The sequence below is a fragment of the Convolutriloba macropyga genome, chromosome 14 (genome assembly GCF_964194025.1).
Source record: "Convolutriloba macropyga chromosome 14, txConMacr16.3, whole genome shotgun sequence".
NCBI classification, from domain to species: Eukaryota; Metazoa; Xenacoelomorpha; order Acoela; family Convolutidae; genus Convolutriloba; species Convolutriloba macropyga.
Window position 1 is genome coordinate 8,208,377 of NC_134481.1, and position 22,547 is coordinate 8,230,923.

Genomic DNA, 22,547 nt, shown 5'->3' on the forward strand with positions numbered 1-22,547 from the left:
TCACGGCGAAATCTGGAAGCTTTTAAAAAAATTTGCAATAGTTTGCAAATTTTTAAAAAATAAGTTTTTTTTGATTTATTTATTAACAAGGCTAGAAAACTAAAAGTTGAAGTCGAATCAAGCTAAAGCTAGACTTACTAAACCATGACTAGCTACTGACGAAGCCAACCACTCTCCGGTCGTCTGAGAGCAATTCACCCGACGTCAGTCGGTTATGTAATGCAATTTTTATTGACCGTGATTTTTATCCGATTATAAATTGCGCCTGAAATTGTATTAAACGGTCATAAACCGAGAGCATCAAGTTGGGGTTATTTGTATTGCTTCAGACCTTTCTGAGTTTACGTTTCACCAAAATGGAAAGGATACAGTTTCTGCAAATCGTAACTTGGAAGCTGAGAACCCTGCAATTTTGTTCACCATCCTCATAATTTTATTCTCTGAGCTAGAGAACTCAAGTCCAACACCATAACATTAGCTTGAGACAATTTTCTGGGTTAGAGTGAAAGAAGTGTAAATTATGTACAGTTATACTCCACCTCTGAAAAAAAGGCAAAAAAGATGTTTTTATTCAGGAGCGTTGATCGAGATTATGCTAAGTTACAACCGCTTCAATGGCAAAGGTTTTCTGCATAAGATTGAACTGATTATGTTCGGGTGACTCTTTCTGGTTTGATATTTAGAGAAGCGATGATGTAATAAACAAGTTCTAACCGTTCCAGCAGTTAACTTGCATGAACCTGAGGTCAATACTAACAACTAATATCACACGTTTGTTTGTTCTATTAATCAAAATAGTTAACAGGTAAACACAGATGTTTATGTCGATTCATTAGCAGCGTTCCTATTTCATTGAATAATTTTCACCGGTTTTGTTTATGGAATTGCCGAAGGTTATCCAGATTAAAGTAGTTGGCGATGCATGTACTGGAAAAACATCACTGATTGAACGATATGTTACAGGTAAACCCTCAACTTCAGTTTTTATGTACCCAGGTGGGCACTTCTCAGAAGTCATACAAGTGTCTTATCAGGGTCGAGATGTCAGCGGTGTTTCAGAGCATGTACGATATGCGTTGAATGCAATAACTTCAATCAATCATCAGTGTATAGAAAAAATCGCCACAAAATATTTACTGAGCAAGAAACGATAAATCTTCTAAGGAAAAGATGGGCTTTTTTAAAAGTACTTCGGCTTGTAAAATTCCGTTAAACTATAGGAAAGGCCCTTCTAAAATTTATTTTGCTGAAAGGAAACGTAGAAATTGACGTTTTGAATAGAAACATCCAAAATTAACAACTGAAGTAGTAGTGAAAATGCCTGGTTTGTAACAGGGGGACCTCCCCCCCCCCCCGTTACAATACAGGCATGGCCTTTTTTAGGTATCCTTTTCGAAAACTTGTAAAATTTCTCGAAAACTTTGTTTCTCGTGGTTGGCAAAGACTTGTAATTTTTTTGAGAGTTTGGTGTTGTGAGAGTAGTGGAACTTGTAAAATTTTTGGAAAAAAATTTTGGTGGGGTGAATCAGTGAAACTTTCTCAACCACGATTTTATTTTTCGTGGTTGACAAAGAAAGACTTGTATTTTTTTTTTGTAAAATTGGTGTTGTGAGAGTGTTGAAACTTGAAAAATTTTACGAAAAAAATTGGTGTGGTGAATGAGTGAAACTTGTAAAATTTTTCGAAAATTTTGAATTTTTTTTTTAAATTCTGAATCCTTTTTCTAGTCTAATGAGACTAATGAGTGACTGAAAAGCGAAAGTGACTAACCTGATGGAATACTGAGGTGAGGGACGAAAAAAGATAGTTTAAATTGATAAGTTTCTGTTCCAATGTAAAAAATTTTATAGTTTTGCGAGTCTGAGACCGCACAATTGGTATTAATTTTATGGGTTTTATTGCCCATATGTTTGAATTAACAAGCAAGTGCGAAGTAATGAAGTTGGAATTTAGTTGAAATTCAAGCCTGGAGAAAAGTTTTAAGTAGAGTTTCGAACTGAAAGTAGCGCATGAGACTGAATGGGAGACAAAATATCGTGAAAATTGACTGAAAAATTGAAGAAATTTGGGTTTAGAATTTGTCTGAAAATTGGCTAAAAATTGATTTTTTGACATCATTACTGTGTCGGGAAGGGCTTGATATGAAGACCAATTGAATTTTGGTAAAATGTCATTTTGCGCCAAAACAGACAAAATTTTGAAAAAAAGTGCAAAAATTGATGTTTTTTAGTGGTAAAAAAATTTAAAAAAAATTGTTTTCGCCGCCAATAAGCATTTGTATACATTTTAAAAAATGTAAAAATGTGATAGGAGAAATACCGTTAGGGAATCAGGTTTATATTAAATTTTTTTCAGTGATAACTTGTACCTAAATTTTTGTATTTTTTGATGAAAAAAGGCCAAAAATGTGCAAAAATTTGTAGTTTTTGAGGTAAGATTACCGAATAAAATGTTGCATGATAGTTATTAGGGAGTGGGCAACAACGTTTAATAAGGTGAAAGTTTGCTCGAACAGTTAATAATGAGTAATTGGGTGTTGTTTGCATGTTTTTTTTTGTTAATTTTTTTTTTCGGCGTTATTTGACAAAAAAGTGAAAAAATTGATATTTTTTGGGTAAGGAATGTAGAAAAAAAGGTTGTTTCTTAGTTGAAACGCAACCTACAATGAATTTGATTTTTTTTAACAGCTTGGGGAAACAAATAATAGTGGTTAACTGGGTGCTGAATATGAGTCTTGTTTGTTACTTTTAGTGTTTTTATTTAAAACTATTACTATTTTGCAGACCAAATGTTCTAAGAGAACAGTCGGCTAAAAGAACTGACGTCCAATTGGACAGTGTTCAGTGTACAAGGTCATTTTAATTAATTGTGCTGAAATTATTGATAAAAAAGTGTAAGAGATTAAGAACAAGAAGACATGATTTTGACAATTTTGCCGGCGAGTAACCCATTTATGTTTCTATGAAAACTTCTTTGAAGTGTTCATGTATGACTTCATTTACATGGTAGACAGAACTTGGGTGTCGCAACCTGAAAACTGGGCTGAGTTTGAGTTTGAGTTCTATTTTTAGCATATCTGTGCAATCGACCCTGTTAAGCCAAAGTGAGGAAAAGTGCTTTTAAAAAGTTTTATTGGTATTGCATTTTCTTTGCGATTCAATTCAAAGCAAGCCGCATTTCTTAAGTTCCTCTTACAGCGTGTTGATAGCATTATGAATGTATTTCTTGTCCAAAACGGAAACAAAATTATGACTGAAATATTTTCCTTTCACGATAATAGTGACTTTTTCCCCGAATAATATGAAGTGCTTTTTTTGCTAAAATTTGATACTTGAAATAAGCTCAATGATCTGAGAATTCAATTAAAAAATAGCCAAAATTTATAAATTCAGCTTCACAAAAGAATGTTACACACTCAACAAACAATATCAACAAAGGAATAAGTTTGATTTAGTTTTCATAATTGAGATCGATTCTTCGTTCCTTTGGTGCGAAACACTTGCTCACAGGTGGAGTTGCCAGGCTTCCACTGCTCGAAACATCATCTGGTTTGTTTTCAGGTTCACAGACAATTGTATCATGAACCATGGCAGGTGTTGGTGGTTCGCTAAAAGGTTCTGGGCTCTCAATATCTGGTTTCATTTTCCAAATGCTTTAAAACAGTTCAAGATCTCTCCAGTAGCCCTCTTGATTTTCATACAGCGGGATTTCTTTCACGTCATAATCGTAAAAAAATTTTTCTTTCTCCCTCGTCCAATGTGTCTGGGTTGAATACAAACTCTCTGACATAAGAAGTTACAAAATCCAGCAAGTATTGAGCTCCTTTCATAAGGCCTTTCTCAAATCGAAATGACTGAATAAAATCAAAAATCACAATAAGCACAGCCATGTGATTTAATGTAACCCACTCATCTAACTGATAGTGCTGCTGTACATTGATAGCAGTCTGTTTTCTGAAAGTCTCATAAGCAATTGTTAGGCTGTCAGGCGTCGATTCCGCCTTTAGAATGATGGCTAGAGGAGACATTATAATTATTTCTTTGATTATAGCAGAAAATGGGTAATCGAATAGAACAATAGGAATCTGTTGTCAAAATCCAGGAACAGTTCTGCTAAATAAAATTTGGAATTGAGCAAATGAAAGTTGAAGCGAAAATTAGAAAATGAAGAGTTCAGTTATAATTCTGAACTAAGGCGTGTTCAATCAGTTATTTCCGTTTTTGTTGTAAAAGGTCACTCAAGTAGCTATTACACATAAGTTCATTACACTCAAATCCTTGTATTTTAGGTGAACCTTAGTATACTATTCGTTTTATCGTTTCCAACCTTTCCGTGCTAGCTGTACACACCCAATTTCATTACTTTCTTATCTAGAGCAATTAATGAAAGCAGTATGTTGTTCAAATACCAAACAGCGTTGATCTGAGGAATGCCATGTAGATCCGAAGATATAAAAGGCTTTAAGGTTTGTTAATGTCTGGGACCTAACATGTGTTCTCGCAATAGTGTTTTGTTACACTCGCGGATTTATTAAGTTTTGGAACCAAACTTGACCTCACTGCTTTTACGCTACCTTTCGCGTCTGCATAGCACTCGAAAGTATTTAAAACTTTCTTATCACTGGTAATCAAAAATATAACGTTAACATTTTTGTATGCATTTTGTGTGTGTGTGTGTGTGCGTGTGTTTGTGGGGTTACTAGCGTATTGTGTATATTATTTATGAGGATACATACACACTAAGACCAGCATATGATAGGAAAATTCTTTTACTGCTTTCTTAACTTGAAACAGTTTCAAAGGAATTTGCTTTTATATGATCAAGGTAAAGTATGTGCTTAATAAATCAAATCCCATTTTGTCTGTTGTTAATAAATTGTGTTCGCGACTCAATGGTCAATAATCCATTTTCTTATATTCCCAATCATTTTGTTGCGCAGCCAGGCTAGCGAAAAGAAGGTATGCGTCTTGAAAAACCAATTGTATGCAAAAACTGTTTGAACAAGATCCACGAAAATTATTTATCGGTTTCATCACTATACCCAAACAACAGTGTGAGGTTAAATTATTTTCTGGCTACAAGTGCATATTTTCGTAAAATTGAAGGGTTTGATTTTGATATAGCGCTAAAATTGAGGCTCTACGGTGGTATTATCGGCATAGATAAGTCTTCAGTAGATAAATACTTGAAAATCGCAAAAGTTTTACGTTTGCACGCTATTTTACACGACGCAGGTGGTTTCATATACGAAATATATAACCAAGGACCTGGCTACTCTTATATGCTTCCGTGGAAAAGCAGCAACTGTTTTAGCGGACATTTGTCAGGAATATTGTTTTGCTTATATATAAAGGTTTTTCATCCATCAATTTTTCATTTATTGAGTAGCAAAACAGTTGTGTTAGACGTTGAAGGGTTTCGTCACAGAAAAGAAAAATTTATTGTTAAAGAACTTGGTGTTTGCACCGACGACTATCTTGACTGCGTGTCATTTTTACCTCCAACAAGTTTTAGTGAGTTAACAACTCAACAAAAGCAATCTTTCGGTTGGTTTACTAGAAATTTGCACCGTATTGAGTGGGACACAGGAAACTATCCTTACATTTATCTTACACAAATAATTCAAAGCGTTCGCTTGAGGAATCCGGGTGCAATATTCTACGCTAAGGGAGAGGAAAAAATAAAATTTTTGTCAGATTAGCTTGAGTGCTCTATCATTGATCTAATTTCACTTGCGTGTCCTTCGATATCTGTGAACTACTTTACACAAACTGTCAAAATCATTCAAAGGGCAAAAACATTTTCAACAAACATTGTGCAAAAGAAAAAGCCATATTCTATTTCAACTGGTTAACAAATGAGAGAGGAATTGACGAATGGAGGCACCCTTGTCACCGAGTTCAACAATTTGCGCCTTGATTACGGGGGACGGGAATCTGAGTCTTTCAGTCTCCAAAGACGAAAAAATAAAAACCGGAAACCAGTTTTTACAGAGAAAAGTTAAATTGTTGCTGACTGAGGACGAAATTCGCTCATTTACTCATTTAGTATATTATATTGAACCTTTTCTTCAGTGGAGAAAGCAGAATGTCAAAAACTCAACCCAGAGTCTGTCCTCCGAGACTCTTACTGATGTCGAAAGGAAGAAAGGGTACACAAAATTATTCATTATGACAAAACTGAGAGACTTTCGGAGTGCTTTATGGTTCATATGAAAGAGTTTCTAACTGAGTTCCACTACTATGAATTGTTTTTTGTAAATTGATTTTTTTCTCAATACATTGTTTGAAAAAATTTATTTTGTCTTGAGATGGAGGGAGTAACAGTTGATCAAGTTGACGCTGTTGTAGAAGAAAGTTTTTTTGAAAAAGAAAGTAGCAGCAAATCTTCAAGGGAGTTTTGCAATCAAACAACGTTGCCACGGTCAGAAGTTTTATTTTTCGTTCAAATGTTTATTATTTCACTGCTGATATCATTTTGTATTGTTAAATTAACCATTTTAAAACCAAACTGTGAAGAAACTCAGTTTGGATATCAATATTGTCAAGTTTAGTTGGATACATTTTACCAAGCCCAAGACTATGAATAAGATTATATCTACGCAAGATAGAGTCTTTATGGCCGTTGTAGGGCCTTCAAGTTGTGGCAAAACAGAGTTAATTTTTCAAATGTTGATTGCAAACACATTTTACCCAAAATTTAACAACATTATATTTTGATACAGAGAAATGCATCAAATATGCATCAAAATGGAGAAAACACTTGGTGTTACGTTTCAAAAGTACACCAATTTAGAATTTTTTAATAGCCATGCAAACTGTCTTCTGATAATAGACGACTCGTGCGAAGAAATTTACAATGACAAAGAATTTGTTAATTTGGCCACTGCAGGGCGTCACAAAAACATTAATGTTATTTATATAAAGCACAACTTTTATCAACAGAGCAAGTGGTCTCGTACAATAGACTTGAACACAACACACATCATTCTGTTCAAATCAGCCCGTGATATTCAACAAGTCGATTTTTTAGGTAAACAGTTGAACCTTGTTAAATTTTTAAAACATTGCTATCAATTGGCAACGAAAGAACCATTTGGAGATTTGCTTATCGATCTTGATCCAAAGACTTCTGATATTTTTTAATACTGTTCAAATATTACTGAGCCAGGTCCTTCAGTTTTCTATCTTCCATCTGATAAAGCAGAAACAACTCCTCTAAACAATGAAAGAGAAAAAATTATCTATACTGAAGCAAATGGTGCATTTGCAGCCAAAACAGTTTAGGAAATATTTTCGTGGTTGTGATAGTGATGATATACTGGTTTTTTGTGAATGTCTTCACAATGTTTTACTGGGCCATGTTAGAGTGAAAGTATGAGACTTAGAAAATTACAGACACATATTTGAAGGCGTTCTCAAGAAAAAGTCAACAATGAATAAACGGCGAGCACTTTTACTAACAAAAGCCGGATTCAAACTCATTCCACTCATTATTAAATTTTGTTTCATCCATTTGAGTTAAGCAATGTCAACTGCTGAAGAGTTTATTTTGATTCCCAAAAATCAGTTTATGAAGGAGCAACCATATTCCTCACAAATTCTAAATGATCCCAGAGTTCAGCATAGAGGTGCTCAATTTTCGTTTTTGAACCGCATGCGACCAAATGAAAACACTGACAAAGAGAACCAAGAAATTTTGGATACAAGGGAAACGACTGATCCTACTGAGTTGTCAAAAGTACATGCAGACAAAGTTCTTCAAAATCTCAACATGCTAGCGCCAGCAAAGTATACCAGGACGGAGAAAATAGTTAACCTCATTAAAGAATCAAAAAAAGTTGACATAGACGGAAATGAAAATTTCATTGTTGACGGAGCCGCGACAGGAATAAATGTCCCTATTTTTCTCTATGATTTGCAGCAACCAACTAAAAAAATAAATAATCCAGATTTTTTGCAAGATTTTAGAGGCTTTAAACATAAAAGAAGACTTGGTGATCAACAGTAATGCTAAAATTGCGATCCGGAAAAGAACTCATAGAGTTACCAAACAAAAAAAGAAAAAGAAAACTTTTGCGCCAAAAAGAATCAAGCACAATGAAACCAGCCAATTACTTACAGAGGAATCCTCAGACGTCGGAAGTGGTTTCGAAACCTCAAAGGAAAACGGAACTCAGCAAGAGGAGAAGGACTGGGAGTCTTTCGACGAATGAGAAACAATTGCTTGAGTTAAGTTATACGAAAGGTCCCGCAGCATACGGAAGGATAAAAGATCTACAAAAAAAGCACAAAACTGAAACCAAGTAAAGTGAAGTTGTTTCTAGAGGGTAAAACTGCCCACACAAAGCATAAGAAATACAGAAAAAGATTTCCAACACTGAAAGTTATTGCTTACGACATAAATGAGATTTGGTCGCTAGACTTGACTTATGTGGATAAAGTAGCAAAAGAGAACAAAGATGTAAAATATTTATTGGTTGCGGTGGACTGTCTCTCACGTTATCTACGAGTCGAACCCTTAAAATCAAAATCGACCTAAAAAAGTGTGGGTAGATGCTGGTACAGAATTTAAGGGCTCCTTCAGCACTCTTTGTCGGAAAAATGAAATGGAAGTTTATAAAACTTTCAGCAAGAAAAAATCAGCATTTGCGGAAAGAAATATACGATTGCTCAAGAATCTGATATACAAGTATTTATAGGACAAATGGACATACTTGTATATTAATCAATTGCAGAGCTTTGTACAAAGCATTAACTCTAGAGTCAACAGGGTAACGAAATTGGCGCCCAATAAAGTGACAAAGAAAGACGTTCCTTACTTGATATCATTAATTTTTGATGCGTCAAAAAAACTAGTTGTCGACCAAACTTTTACGTTGGGGACTTTGTGCGAATATCAAAAGCGGATCTTCCTTTCAGAAAAAGATACAAGCAAACCTTTACCAACGAAGTTTTTGAGATTTACGATATACCTACAACAAATCCCCCTACTTATAGTCTCATTGACGCAACCCAAGAGCCAGTCAAAATAAAATTTTACGAGTTAGAATTGTTCAAAGTTAGAGACAACAGTAGTGAAATAACAAGACATGAATGAATTCACGGTTCACTTAGTTTCATCAGCCTCAATGAATAATTTCCCTCAAAACACCTTGTCCTCATTCAAAAATTATTTCAATGAAGAAGTTAAATTGGAGAGGGATTGGCGAGTTGCATTAAGTGAAATTATCTTCCCGGCAAAAATAAATCAAGTGAACAAAAGTGATCTGAAGATATTTTCTTCTGAAGGCCTTAAGTTTTATGAGAAAAGTAATCCTTTTGATGCAGTCTCCAGACCAAACGTAGGAGAACGAGCTGTCATTGGAATTCGTTCCTATGAAAACCGTGACCATCTTTTGGAATCCTTAAAAAGAGCTAGTTGATTGCCTCATTTTGACCATCAATTTAACAAAATCAACGGAATTTTATTCCTCTTTTTTGGTAAAAACGAATTGCGGACAGACACCGGACAATTAGTTCCATTCGTTGGAACAGGAAAAGTTATTTTGACATTAAATTTTAAAAAATTCGACTAAATGGAAGCCCACTATCAACAGCAATCGGTATCACTATACTTTTCAGGACACTATCGCCAACGGGGAAGTGGTTCTGGGGCTTTAGCGGCAGGTATTGGCATTGCAAGAAAGTTTCTTTGGCCTGTAGCCAAAAATATTGGACGTGAATTAATTGTTCAAGCAGCTCCTGAGCTGGTAGAGGTTGTTACAAAGAAAAAGTCTCCAAAACAAGCAATAAAATCGACTGTGCAAAAAACTGTAAGAAAACAAGTGGGCGGATCAAAAACAGGAAGAATGCGTAAATTAAAAACTAACGGTGAAATACCAATCAAGGCAAGGCATTCGTAAGAAGAAGCCTTTGACGAGAAGTCGGTCAAAATTCTTTTCTAAAGTTCAAAAGGATTACTAATTTACTGCCCGCAGAGGCAACACACACCACACTTCATTTGTTTGAAAAACAGCCTCTACTTATTACGTTTGACAATGCTTTTACTCAAAAAGTCGGACCATCATATTCCCCGGACGGTCCAATGTTTGAGTTTGAAGTTTTGGGCCAATTTCATAGATTTACAAAAACTTCTCCTTGAAATTAAATGCAAAATCTCCCGAAACAATGACGGCGATTTAAGGACAGGAACTGATGCTACAAATACAGACGCGCCATACTTTAGCAACAACGCATTACATTCTTTATTTTCAGACCGCACTGTGTCTGATAACGTTGTTAAAATTTCCAACACAAACGGAAACTATGCGCACAAAGCATTCATTGAAACGGAATTTTCTTCAGGAAGAACTGCAAAAAACACATGGCTAGTTTGTCAGGGATGTTATTACGAGGATGAGACAGCTAAAATTGATGGCGCTGACGGCCGCGCGGACGACGTGGTGGCGAGGAAAGCTCTTGTTGCTAATTCCCAGGAAAAATATTTTATCGGAAAGCCGGCGAATGATATTTTAACTTGTGATAAACACTTACTTAGTGGTGTTACTCTGCGAATTTCATTTAGAAGATCTACAAATGATTTTGCTGTAATTTCAGAGTCAAACAAACATTACAAAGTTAGAATAGTTGAAGCTAATCTCTACGTTAGAAAAATGACAATAGCGGATCATGTTTTGACGGCAATTGAGAAAACTCGACTAAAAACACCTGCCGTATATCGCTATACAGAAGTATTACCACGAACATTTTTAGCTACAACTGGAATAGGAAGTTGGAGCCATGAGGATATTTTCTCGAAAGAACCTGTACGACGTATGATAATTGCAATGGCAACAAATCAGGCATACCTAGGAACTAATCGCACTAATCCTTTTCACTACCAGAAAATTAATTTGAGCCAGATTGTTGTTTATAGAAATGGTCAACCTATTGTTGGAACTCCGGTGTTAACAACTTTTAACCACCGCATTTACTTCAATACTCTGGAAGCCTTAGATTTTCTTGACAAAGGTGGGCATGGCATAACTTTGGACAATTATCCCAATCATTTTATTCTAGCTTTTGACTTAACTTCAACGCAAGAGGCTTCTCATGATTTCATTCATCCCGAACTTACAAATTGCTCAATTTTGGGTTCAACTTACATTTGACGAAGCATTGGCAGCCAACGTAGAAATTTTACTTCTGGGCGAAAGAAGCTCAACGTTTTATGTTAATTTAGAACGCAAGGTGACAAAAAACTCAATTATCACCTACTCTACTGATGGATACTGATGAAATACGCTAGTTGATGGGAAAATGTAATCATTTGAAATATTATTTTTATGGAGTTTTTGCAGCAGACAATTTTCCAAAGTTAACAAGAAAAGGATTTATTGTAGTTAATGCTTCGCCAGCGCAATATGAAGGAAGTCATTGGATGGTTATTTTGTTTCACGGAAACGAAGTTTATTCGGCTGACCCGCTTGGAATTCCGATACAAGAGTTCAAAATCAAAACTCAAAACTCTGTGGACTTTTTTGCATTTATATTGCACATGTGATGTTTGGTTACAAGTACCCTTTGATGTTGAATATGAACGATAATGATTTGCTACGTTTTGCTAATCATTTGCTCTAACAGTTGTAATTAACTTTTCTTAGCTCAAATCTTTCTTCAAAGACCACAAAGAACACAATTCTTAATTAGAAGTTTTCGATTCCATATTAAAATTTATCAAAATCAAACTATTGTCAGCATGCAAACAACCATAGCCACTATTTAATATATCAAGTATTTTGGAAAACTCACCGTACAAACTACCATTATAAATACTATAGAATCTATCAATCGTACAAGTAGGCAAAAAGTCAGTTTGAGTTTGAAAACTATTGGTAAAAACACAATCACTGTTAGGTAGTTTTCTCTTAGAGTTTGCAAAGTTCAATTTGTGTTGCTCGTTGTAGTTCACCGCTTCGTCAATTTTGATAAGTTGTTTTTAATAAGCAGTTTGAAACAGGTGAAGAGACAAGGTATACTAAACGGTTTGGAAGCTGTAGACTTGAAAGAATCAGGAACTTGACCGTTGGAGGCAATAACATGATAATGAAATCCTGGTACTTTACAAAAATCGTCAATCATATGCAAGCTCTAGGCAAAGTTCTTCCTTACTGTGTGGTCAAATATAGGCTTACGTTGACATATAAAGTAAAGTTATTGTTTGGTAAACTGACGAAAATATTCCGGTGTGCGCTCAACCATTGCCTCAAACTTTTTGGTTAGTAATTTTCTTTGTCACTTTCACTTGCTTTATTTGTAGTTTTGTGTCGTGATTTTTTTGCTTTTCCACCTTTGTACTGAGGTCTTTCTTCGAAATCGCTTTCACAACCAGATCGTTGCCTTCGTTTATTTTTCTTTGCAGTTCCTCCAGAAGATAGATCTTGAATCGTTTTTATTTTCTGGCCGAGAAGATCAAACTCAGCGGCTGAGAGAGTTATTCTTTGGTTAAAACGAAATTCATCGGAGTCTTTTTGAAGAGTCGTAGAGTAATATATGTTCCCGTTGTTTCGTATGTTTTCACTGAAGCAACAACAATTCGTTTGCTAGAGCACGAAATTTCGTGGCTAAAGTCTCTGTTATCTTGAAAGGAAATTTTTTCTGTCATAAATTTGATTCCGTTGCGGACAAGAAATACACTCTAAATGCTATCAACACGCTGTAAAAGGAATTTAAGAAATGCGGCTTGCTTTGATTTGAATCGTAAAGAAAATGCAATGCCAATTAATATATTTAAAAGCACTTTTCCTCACTTTGGTTTAACAGGGTCGATTGCACAGATATGCTAAAAATAGAACTCAAACTCAAACTCAGCCCAGTTTTATGGCTGCCACACCCAAGTGTTGACTACCATGTAAATGAAGTCATACATGAACACTTCAAAGAAGTTTTCATAGAAACATAAATGGGTTACTCGCCGGCAAAATTGTCAAAATCATGTCTTTTTGTTCTTAATCTCTTACACTTTTTATCCATAATTTCAGCACAATTAATTAAAATGACCTTGTACACTGAACACCGTCCAATTGGACGTCAGCTATTTTAGCCGACTGTTCTCATAGAACATTTGGTCTGCAAAATAGTAATAGTTTTAATTAAAAACACTAAAAGTAACAAACAAGACTTATATTCAGCACCCAGTTAACCACTATTATTTGTTTCCCCAAGCTGTTAAAAAATCAAATTCATTGTAGGTTGCGTTTCAACTAAGAAACAACCTTTTTTCTACATTCCTTGCCCAAGAAATCAATTTTTTCACTTTTTTGTCAAATAACGCCGAAAAATAAAAAAAAATAACAAAAAGTAGCATGCAAACAACACCCAATTACTCATTATTAACTGTTCGAGCAAACTTTCACCTTATAAAACGTTGTTGCCCACTCTCTTATAACTAACATGCAACTTTTTATTCGGTAATCTTACCTCAAAAACTACCAATTTTTGCACATTTTTGGCCTTTTTTCATCAAAAAATACAAAAAATTTAGGTACAAGTTATCACTGAATAAAATTTAATATAAACCTGATTCCTTAACGGTATTTCTCCTATCACATTTTTACATTTTTTAAAATGTATACAAATGCTTATTGGCGGCGAAAAACAATTTTTTTAAAATTTTTTTACCACTAAAAAACAGCAATTTTTGCACTTTTTTTCAAAATTTTGGCTGTTTTGGCGCAAAATGACTTTAAAAAAACACTTTAGGCGCTCCATTTGAACTATTCTCAACCCGTAATTTTACCAAAATTCAATTGGTCTTCATATCAAGCCCTTCCCGACACAGTAATGAAGTCAAAAAATCAATTTTTAGCCAATTTTCAGACAAATTCTAAAACAAAATTTCTTCAATTTTTCAGTAAATTTTCACGATATTTTGTCCCCCATTCATTCTCATGCGCTACTTTCAGTTCGAAACTCTACTTAAAACTTTTCTCCAGGCTTGAATTTCAACTAAATTCCAACTTCATTACTTCGCACTTGCTTGTTAATTCAAACATATGGGCAATAAATCCCATAAAATTAATACCACTTGTGCGGTCTCAGACTCGCAAAACTATTAAATTTTTTACATTGGAACAGAAACTTATCAATTTTAAACTATCTTTTTTCTTCCCTCACCTCAGTATTCCATCAGGTTAGTCACTTTCGCTTTTCAGTCCCTCATTAGTCTCATTAGACTAGAAAAAGGATTCAGAATTTTAAAAAAAAATTCAAAATTTTCGAAAAATTTTACAAGTTTCACTCATTCACCCCACCAAAATTGTTTTCCAAAAATTTTACAAGTTTCACCACTCTCATAACACCAAACTCTCAAAAATTACAAGTCTTTGCCAGCCACGAGAAACAAATTTTTCGAGAAATTTTACAAGTTTTCGTAAAGGAAACCTAAAAAAGGCCATGCCTGTATTGTAACGGGTGGGGCGACAGGTCCCCCCCCGTTACAAACCACGCATTTTCACTACTACTAAACGAATTAAATTAAAATAGCGTATATATCATTAATGGACAAAATTATATTGTTCAATTGCTCTCGAACGAAGTTTGTAGCAATGATTGTAAACATGTTGGTCTTTTTGCATGCAAAACTTTGCTTGGCCGTTTGAGTTTTCGAGTTTTGACTTTTGTGCCTTTGACTTTTTTGTTTTGGGTTATATGTCTCTATCATTCACAATTGTTGGCAGCTGAGCTCAAGTGCTGGCAGTTCACTACTAAACGTGAAATGGAAAGTGTGCCGAAATTTGTGTGTTTTTTACTTTAAATTTTGTTTGTGATTATAGTGGTATACAATAATGAGATCATTAAGGCCCCCTTAGTGAATTTACTTACCCACCCGCCCTTGATTGAAGCAGGCTACAATATAATAGAGTTCCAACTAGTTGTTCGCGATCAATTCTTCCGACGTTGTTATTGCTTATTTTTTAGTCTTTCACAAGTATTTTCAACATATTTGGTTACATACTAAACTATTGAAAACGATTTTATCAGATGAAATTTTTTATTAGTCTTTATATGAATTATATATTTTTTTTCTTTGAAAGAAGTGAGCTAAAATTTGGTAAATGCGCTAAAGCATTATACTTCAACGCATCGGGACGCTTTTATAACATCAATTAATCTCATTTTCAGTACATTTCTTGTTATAAAAATTTGCACTTTGGCCGCAGTTTTTACAAAATTACATGAAACTTTCAGTACGTCCCTCTCAATATTCAAGGCATTTTAGTGCGGCTCATAAAATAAATTCAGAGAATTTATCAGCTCAAATACCTCATCTAATGAAAATTTCAGTGCCTTTCCGAATAATATTCAGAGAAATTTTAGCGAACGTCTTACAAAATTTGATTTTCTTTTCAGTGCTTCCCACTCACTCCCGACAATTTTGGCCTTTTATCAAATTGTTTTTAAAATAAAATTGTCTAAATTAGTCGTCTCTCTATATTCATGCATTCATGCCTGCAAACCAAAAGGTACTCACTAAAAGAAACAAAATAGGCATAGTAAATCTATGCTCTAAAAACTCAGATGCGTTCATTAATGAAGCACGTGTTAACAAATATTGAATTGTTTGGAGCGGGGGGGGAGTAATTTTAAAATTTATTTAGCTTCGAAAAAAAATTACCCCAGAAGTTAAGTTAGAACCATAGCCCAATTTTTCAACATAATCAAATTTAATTGGATGTCGAGGAAGAAAATCAGTTGAAATAAAAAAAATCATTTCCAGTACTAATTAATGCCCTAAAAATTCGGTTTTTTTTCAAAATTAGTTTGATAAAGAAAATGAATTCCGAGTTTTTTCATAAGTAGTTTGACAATTTTTTAATTTAAAAAAAATAAAAATTTTATCAGTAGGTGATTTTTTTTGTAAAATGGAAACAGGCTTAATGCTCTCAGAAGATGCATTCAACAATTGAGCACAATAGTTCTTATTTCATGGCCTTAAATGCTCTGTCAGTTTTACGCACAATTTGAGTTTTAAATGTTTATAGTTTTTGGTCGCTAAAAAGTGCCGGAAAATACGGCCAACTAGATATAGATTCAATTTGGGTGAATTTGGAAGGTTTTGGCTATAGTACTTTTAAATTTAACTTTTCGCTGATTGTTTTTTACTTCAAGATTAAAAAAGCTTATTGTGTACTGTACTCGATCAAAAACAGAAATATTAACATAGAAAAATCAGCCATGTCTTTTTTTGAACTATTATGAAAAATACAATTATTTGAAAAGAAATTAGGGTTATAGGGATAAAGTATAGATAAGCAACAAAATCTTCGATATTAGTCCTACCTGAAACTGATTTTTGGACCAATTAGTTTGAAACTGATGGTCGCCTCGTAAAGGGATATTTTTAAGGCTAACTTTATAGAAAAAAAACCATTTGCATAGTTGACAACACTAATTTTGGCGATTCTTAAAGAGAGTAATCAGTATCTTCACTTCAAATTAGACAAAATTACTGGGAAATTATCAATGATGACAGAAATATGCAGCAAAATTCATAACGACGTTGCTGTCAATTTTTCAAATTAATTTGGTTTGAAAATGAGTTTCAAATTAGGATTTCCATTTTTTAAATAAAAGTTTTGTCAGCCGATATTTCAAAAGTGTGGTCAGCTGATAGGCAGACAATTTGTAGCATTGTTGTCCTTGTCCTTAGAGTGCAGCATACATGTGCCTCCTCTGTGTTTTTACAATCTTCACATCAAGAACGAATATCTCATTTTGTTCAATATATTTATTTCACAAGTTTGATGTTTCCTAATGTCCTCCTTAAAGGGTCAGTTTTCTTTCTGACTAGTTTAGTCAACTACAATAACACATCAAATGATTATTAATGTGTGTATCTTTATATAAAAAATTGCAAACTGTTGATACATTTTTCAAATTTGATTTCAAAAGAATTTACATCTGCAAAAAGAAACTACATTTAGGAGGCTCTGAATTCCACAGTGAATTTAAAAACACACTCAAAAACATGCTTTGAAATTTTATTCAATTCGTTTTGATATTGGTTCAGGCAACTACAATGAGGCTCTGAAAGCGACCGTGGGAGCTGATTTCCACAACAAGACAGTGAGGATGGATGGGAGTGAGTACCAGGTTCAAGTCTGGGACATCGCAGGCAGCTACAGAAGTCACCAAAACATCACAGGTTTATATATATATATATATATATATATATATATATATATATATATGTATATAAATATATATATATATATATATATATATATATATATATATATATCCATATATATATATCCATGTATATATATATATATATATATATATATATATATATATATATGTGTGTGTGTGTGTGTGTGTGTGTGTGTGTGTGTTAGTTTGCTGAAAGTAGAAAAAGAAAGATGCTGAAAATTCAGCAGAATAAGCGGATTATCATGTAAGATTTATCCGCTGAAAAATATTTATTTTGTAGTAGTTGTCAGCGCACTTGTTACATAAATTTTGACGAAATCCTCGACCAGGGTAAGAACAGTTGCGTGACTTTGTTCTAAGTCACTACTGAAAAATTTAAAATTTATCAGAGCCGCGTAAGGTTTCTAGACATTCAGCCAGAATTTTGATGTTGATTTCGGCATAACCTTGCCTAATGCACACAATTTACAGGGTTGAAAATGCCGAAAGTTGATAGAAATCAACTTCTGGCTTCTAAGTCAGTTGTAAATGTTGTTTTCTACCTTTCATACTTGCAGCAATCTACGTCGTTTAGGTATAGGTTACGTGACTCTGCTTGAAGTCACTGAAAACTTCTGGCGTTTATCGAGAACCGCGAAACGGTTCGAGATATTAAGTCAGAATTTCGGAGTGACTTCTGCAGAGTCACTTAACCGTGCTTAAAACGCAATGAAAGTCATTGAAAGTCAACGTCTGGCTACATATATAAGAACTTCTTGCATTTTAACTTCTGGCACTGCAAACTTTCGGCATTTTGAAATGTTCACGTGAGTGTTTTTAATTCTTCTTTCCTTGATCCAGTGCAGTTCTTCCGGAAGAGCCACGCAGTTATGGTGTGTTGCAATGCCTCTCAGGACAACTACATTGACCATGTGAAAGAGTGGAGAGATATGGTCACTGACTTCGCAGGCGAGGATGTCCCCTGTGTACTCGTCATGACACAAATTGACAGGTCGGAATAATTGCTTCATCGAATAACTGCTACGTTCAATTTACGAAATTTCTTGCTATTATATTGTTCTATTTATTGGCATTACTCGTCATGACCAGATTGATAGGTCGGAAAAAATGTTGAACAATCGTTTTAGATAATAATCGCTACGTTCAATTTATTAAATTTATTGGTATTAAATTACTCCGTTCAATTTAACACCGACTAATTAAGTACTTGACATTAAATTGAGCGGATCGAATTAATAAACAAATATTAAATTACGTTTTATAATTAAAATCGACGTAGACCTTGAAATCGGCCAAACCCGCCTTCTCGTTTACAACCTATTAAGTCGACGAAAGCGATGAAAAATACGAATACTTATGATTGATTCCGACAATGGCAATAAAAGGCCATTGCTTCCTAAATTCTTTTGTTGCCTTCTACCGCTGTCTTTAACACGGGAACACTTGTGCACCAGAACGTTATGTGACCGGCCCTATTTTTCTTCCGAATTATTAAGCATGTTTACAAAACTTGATATTTTGTGTTCAAATAAATGAAAAAAAACCTGTTAAAATTAGTTATCTTTGTTTGCCCTGATCTGCTGATTCCGCTCTTTGTTTCATCGTTTCTCAAAGTGCACATGCATTTTTCAAACCATTACGCCGACCAATTTGTGAAGATTTCTTGTTTTTATTTAATATGCAGTTATTACAATTCCAAAAATTTGAAGTGTGTTTGGGCACTGGCTGTCATTTTTACCACTCGAAGAGAAATATTGGTGGAACGTCTTTTTCTGATTGACATTTTTTTGGAATTTTTTTAAAACAGGATGTAAAAGTCAATGCCGCGCGTGAAAGCGAAGTATTTAGTTCAATCTGCTGAATGAAGTGAAGAAAAGAGAAGAGAAGAGAGAGAGAGAGAGAGAGAGAGAGAGAGAGAGAGAGAGAGAGATGTTTCGTGTTCATGTCGTTTTTTGAGAGAGAGAGAGAGAGAGAGAGAGAGAGCGAGAAAAGTAGGCATCGAAAACTTTTCGTTAAGCGAGCAAATTGCTTTAATTACGACCGGCTTTTTCAAAGCAGTTTCTTTTTAGCTTGTACTTTATTTTTTCTGGTAAGGTGGATTTGCTTTACCCTATTGACAAATAATTGTACATTTGAGAGCATTTTTGACCATCTCAATCATATAATAGATTTTTATATGCATTCTGTAGACATTTTTGTGATTTTGCGTTTCTGCCGCTTTTTTAGCGTTTCTCATGTTCCTAATATCTGGGGTATTTTTGGTTAGTATTCGTTTATTTTTGAGTTTTGTGGCTTTTTTAGTGGCTTTTTGATTTTTTTCTGAAATTTGTTTCAGGTTCAGTTCTTCAATTAAGCTTGTTTTGAGGATTATTATTACTAAATCAAAACAGTTAAACCTTTGATGTCACATAATCACATCAGATAAGTTAAAAATGCTGCGCTTTTTTGCAGTTTTTATTTCATTCGCATGTTTTGAGTGTTTTCAAGTGAATTTTGATGGTTATGTAGTTGCTCATTGAATAAACAGGAACTCTTTCTTCAGGTTCACTGAGAACAGTTTTTGAGATTTTGCAATTTAAATATAAAAATTTAACAGGTTTTATCGATTTCGTCTTTCAAGTCATTTTTTACTCTGCTTTTCTCTTTCCCGACAAATTACTTTCATAATTTTTTTCCTGATAATTTGTTTCATCCCTATGTTGATTCAAATTTAATGATGTAATGATGTTTATAGTTTCATTAATTAATGCTTGGCTAAGATGTGTTCAAATAATTTTAAGATCTTTGAAGTCAAATTGAAGTAAATATTTTGGTTATTTTCAAAACAAGAAAGTGTGCGAAAAAGCGAGTCATTTTGCGGCGTGAAATTTTTACCCTTCTTTTTTTAAAACAGAGCGAGAAAATATTGTTTGAACAGAAATTTGCTTTCTTGGTGGGGCTTTTTTGCTCACATGTGGCAATTTGACTTGTTGTTTTCGAATTTTTTTATTGGATTTTTCCAAATGGTCTTTCCAATCCATTCATAGTTCATTTTTGGTCTAGTTTTTCGTTTAGTCAATGAAAATTCTTTGAATCGTTTCAGCACTTGTCCTGTTATGTTCTTTTTTGTTTCTTTCGTTGGTAATTAATGGTTATTTTCGTCATTGTTGGTGTTAAACGAAAACAAGTAAATTGAAACGCAAAAAGTATGAAAAACAATAAGCCAAGTTCAGTTGTTCGAGACTTAAGCAAATCTATACCAATTTGTGTTTCTCGACTTTTTTATTGAAAAGGAAATCATTTACTTTTTTTAATTAAAAAACTTTGTTTCCTTCTTAATTTTCTAAGGCCAATTGTTGGTGAATTCCAATCCTTATGTTAATAAATACATAAATTTTTATGAACCAAATGAAGTCCGGATTTTTTCTAGTTACTAACCAATTTCAGGTATACTCCCGCACGAAACTGGCAGGACGATTTCAAAGGCTTCGTCCCATTTGACGGATTTTTCCAGACTTCGGCCAAAGATGACGTCGGAGTTGCCGAGACGTTCAGAGAACTGATCCGAATGGCATTTGACTACCTGGGATCTCGGAGAATGACGACCCCTTACAATCGAGGATCCAGCAGCGTACCTTTTGAAGAAAGTGTTCGCTTGGACTCTTTCAGACAATCACAGAAAAAGTCATGTTGTAAAAAGTGAACTTCGAGATTTCTCACGTTTTTTGTGATTATTTTTTTCATGTATTGTTGTAATTTTAGATTTAACTATTTTGATAAACGGCGTTTTAATTTTGAATTTATTGGATTTCAGTGGGGGGCGCTTAAATTACTGAAATACATACAAGTTTTGTAATCTATGCAGTGCCAAATTTTTGTACTGCCAATATTTATAAACATTCAAACTGTGTATTTGAAGTGAGACTACATGGCTCTGTTGAAGTCTTTTCAAACTCTGGCTTATAACTGGATCTAGTTCGTGGTTTTTGGCAAATGCGAATTTTTCAATGACTTTACAAGAATCACGTAACCTATACATCTTGCATTGGTGTGCTCTGTCCTAAACTAATACAGAAGGTTCGGTTAAATACATTTTGGCGAAGAAATTAATTCCTGAATAATTCAATACTAATTGTATCTTATACGTAATGGCAGTGGAAAAACATTGGGAGGCAGCTGCTTTATCTCAACAGTTCCTTTCTTATTCTGAAGAAAATTGCAGTCAAGAAGTTGAAAAAAATTTTATGAGAAAATTTAGCGAAACGAAACAGAAATTTACTGAGACATAAGTACTTTTCGTCTTTTGTTGGCAACTCTTTTTGATCGGCGGTTTTCTTGTTTACATACTCTGTTATCTTGGTTCGTTAATACTTTATTGAGAAGTACTGGTTTTTGAGATTGTGGCAAACAGAAAAGAACGCGTGGTCATAAAAAAATTCATGGAAATTGAAGCAAAACACACTTTTGTTCCGCAAAGTAGTATTCAGCCTTTGCTAGTATTAATTTTCAAAACTTCAGTATAGTTTTTTTTGGCTGAAACAGAAAACAGCCAAATATTCAGTTGACGTTAATTTTCTCGGTAAATTTTAAAACAACCAACCAAAATGATGATTAAATGACTTCTTGTTTTTCATATCTGCGAACATCGGCTCAATTCTTGAAAAATAGGAAGTTCTTTTGTACACAAGCTCAAAAAAATATGTTGAAGCTGAGCATTCTGCGGTTGAAATTTGATTTGAATTTTGGGGAGTTTAAGAAATACAAGTTTTTAGATAGGAAAATGTCTTTGGAAGTTTGCATTACTCTGTCTTGAAGACAGCAAAGAAACACTAGTTTTTTTTTAAAAAAAAAACAAGAGGTTACTTCGAAAAGCTGTTTTGACCAAAAAATTTTTGTTAAAGCTTAAGAAAAACAGTTCTCTCGAATGAGAAAAAATTTTACGTATAAAGCATCAACTCAAACAAGCGAAAAAAGAATATTATTTACTCAAGCATTAGAAAATTCGAGAAAACGCTATTCGATCGTCTTGAAACTTTTACAGAAAATGAAGTTTTTTAGCTGTAACTGGAGTTTCTCAATAAAGAATAATCGATATGAAGCAGCACAATTTGATGGAAAGGTAACTTTCGTTTGCCCTTGCTTAATACTTATGTTGCTGATTTTCTATAGACTGGAAGTATTTCTGTAGTGTTGACGTATTTCGGTAATTTTAATAAAATTTTTAATAAATTTTTCTCCTACGTAATGGCAGCGGAACTAATTCAGACCATAGCGACCTGTACTTAATGGTCATTTTTTTATTTTCCGCCAAATTTCATATTGTTCTTTTTATAGCTTTTTTATGACACTTTTTCATGCGCCTGAAACCTTCAA

The 22,547-nt window shown here is 34.0% G+C and overlaps 1 protein-coding gene across 1 annotated transcript; it reads left to right on the forward strand.

The window, feature by feature from the left end:
- Positions 1 to 729: 729 nt before the first annotated feature.
- Positions 730 to 20,955, forward strand: LOC142353167 (ras-related protein Rab-32C-like). The gene is made up of 4 exons (XM_075405379.1): positions 730 to 963; positions 17,053 to 17,187; positions 18,036 to 18,186; positions 20,622 to 20,955. Exons 1-4 carry the CDS (start codon positions 879 to 881, stop codon positions 20,875 to 20,877), a joined length of 627 nt encoding a protein of 208 aa, XP_075261494.1. The 5' UTR covers positions 730 to 878; the 3' UTR covers positions 20,878 to 20,955.
- Positions 20,956 to 22,547: the final 1,592 nt, after the last annotated feature.

Bases quoted from the DNA above. Each gene is read 5' to 3' on its own strand.
- LOC142353167 (XM_075405379.1), top strand. From the start codon at position 879: ATGGAATTGCCGAAGGTTATCCAGATTAAAGTAGTTGGCGATGCATGT. The intron at 964-17,052 runs GTAAACCCTCAA...ATATTGGTTCAG, and splicing joins GATTGAACGATATGTTACAG to GCAACTACAATGAGGCTCTG. The intron at 18,187-20,621 runs GTCGGAATAATT...AACCAATTTCAG, and splicing joins GTCATGACACAAATTGACAG to GTATACTCCCGCACGAAACT.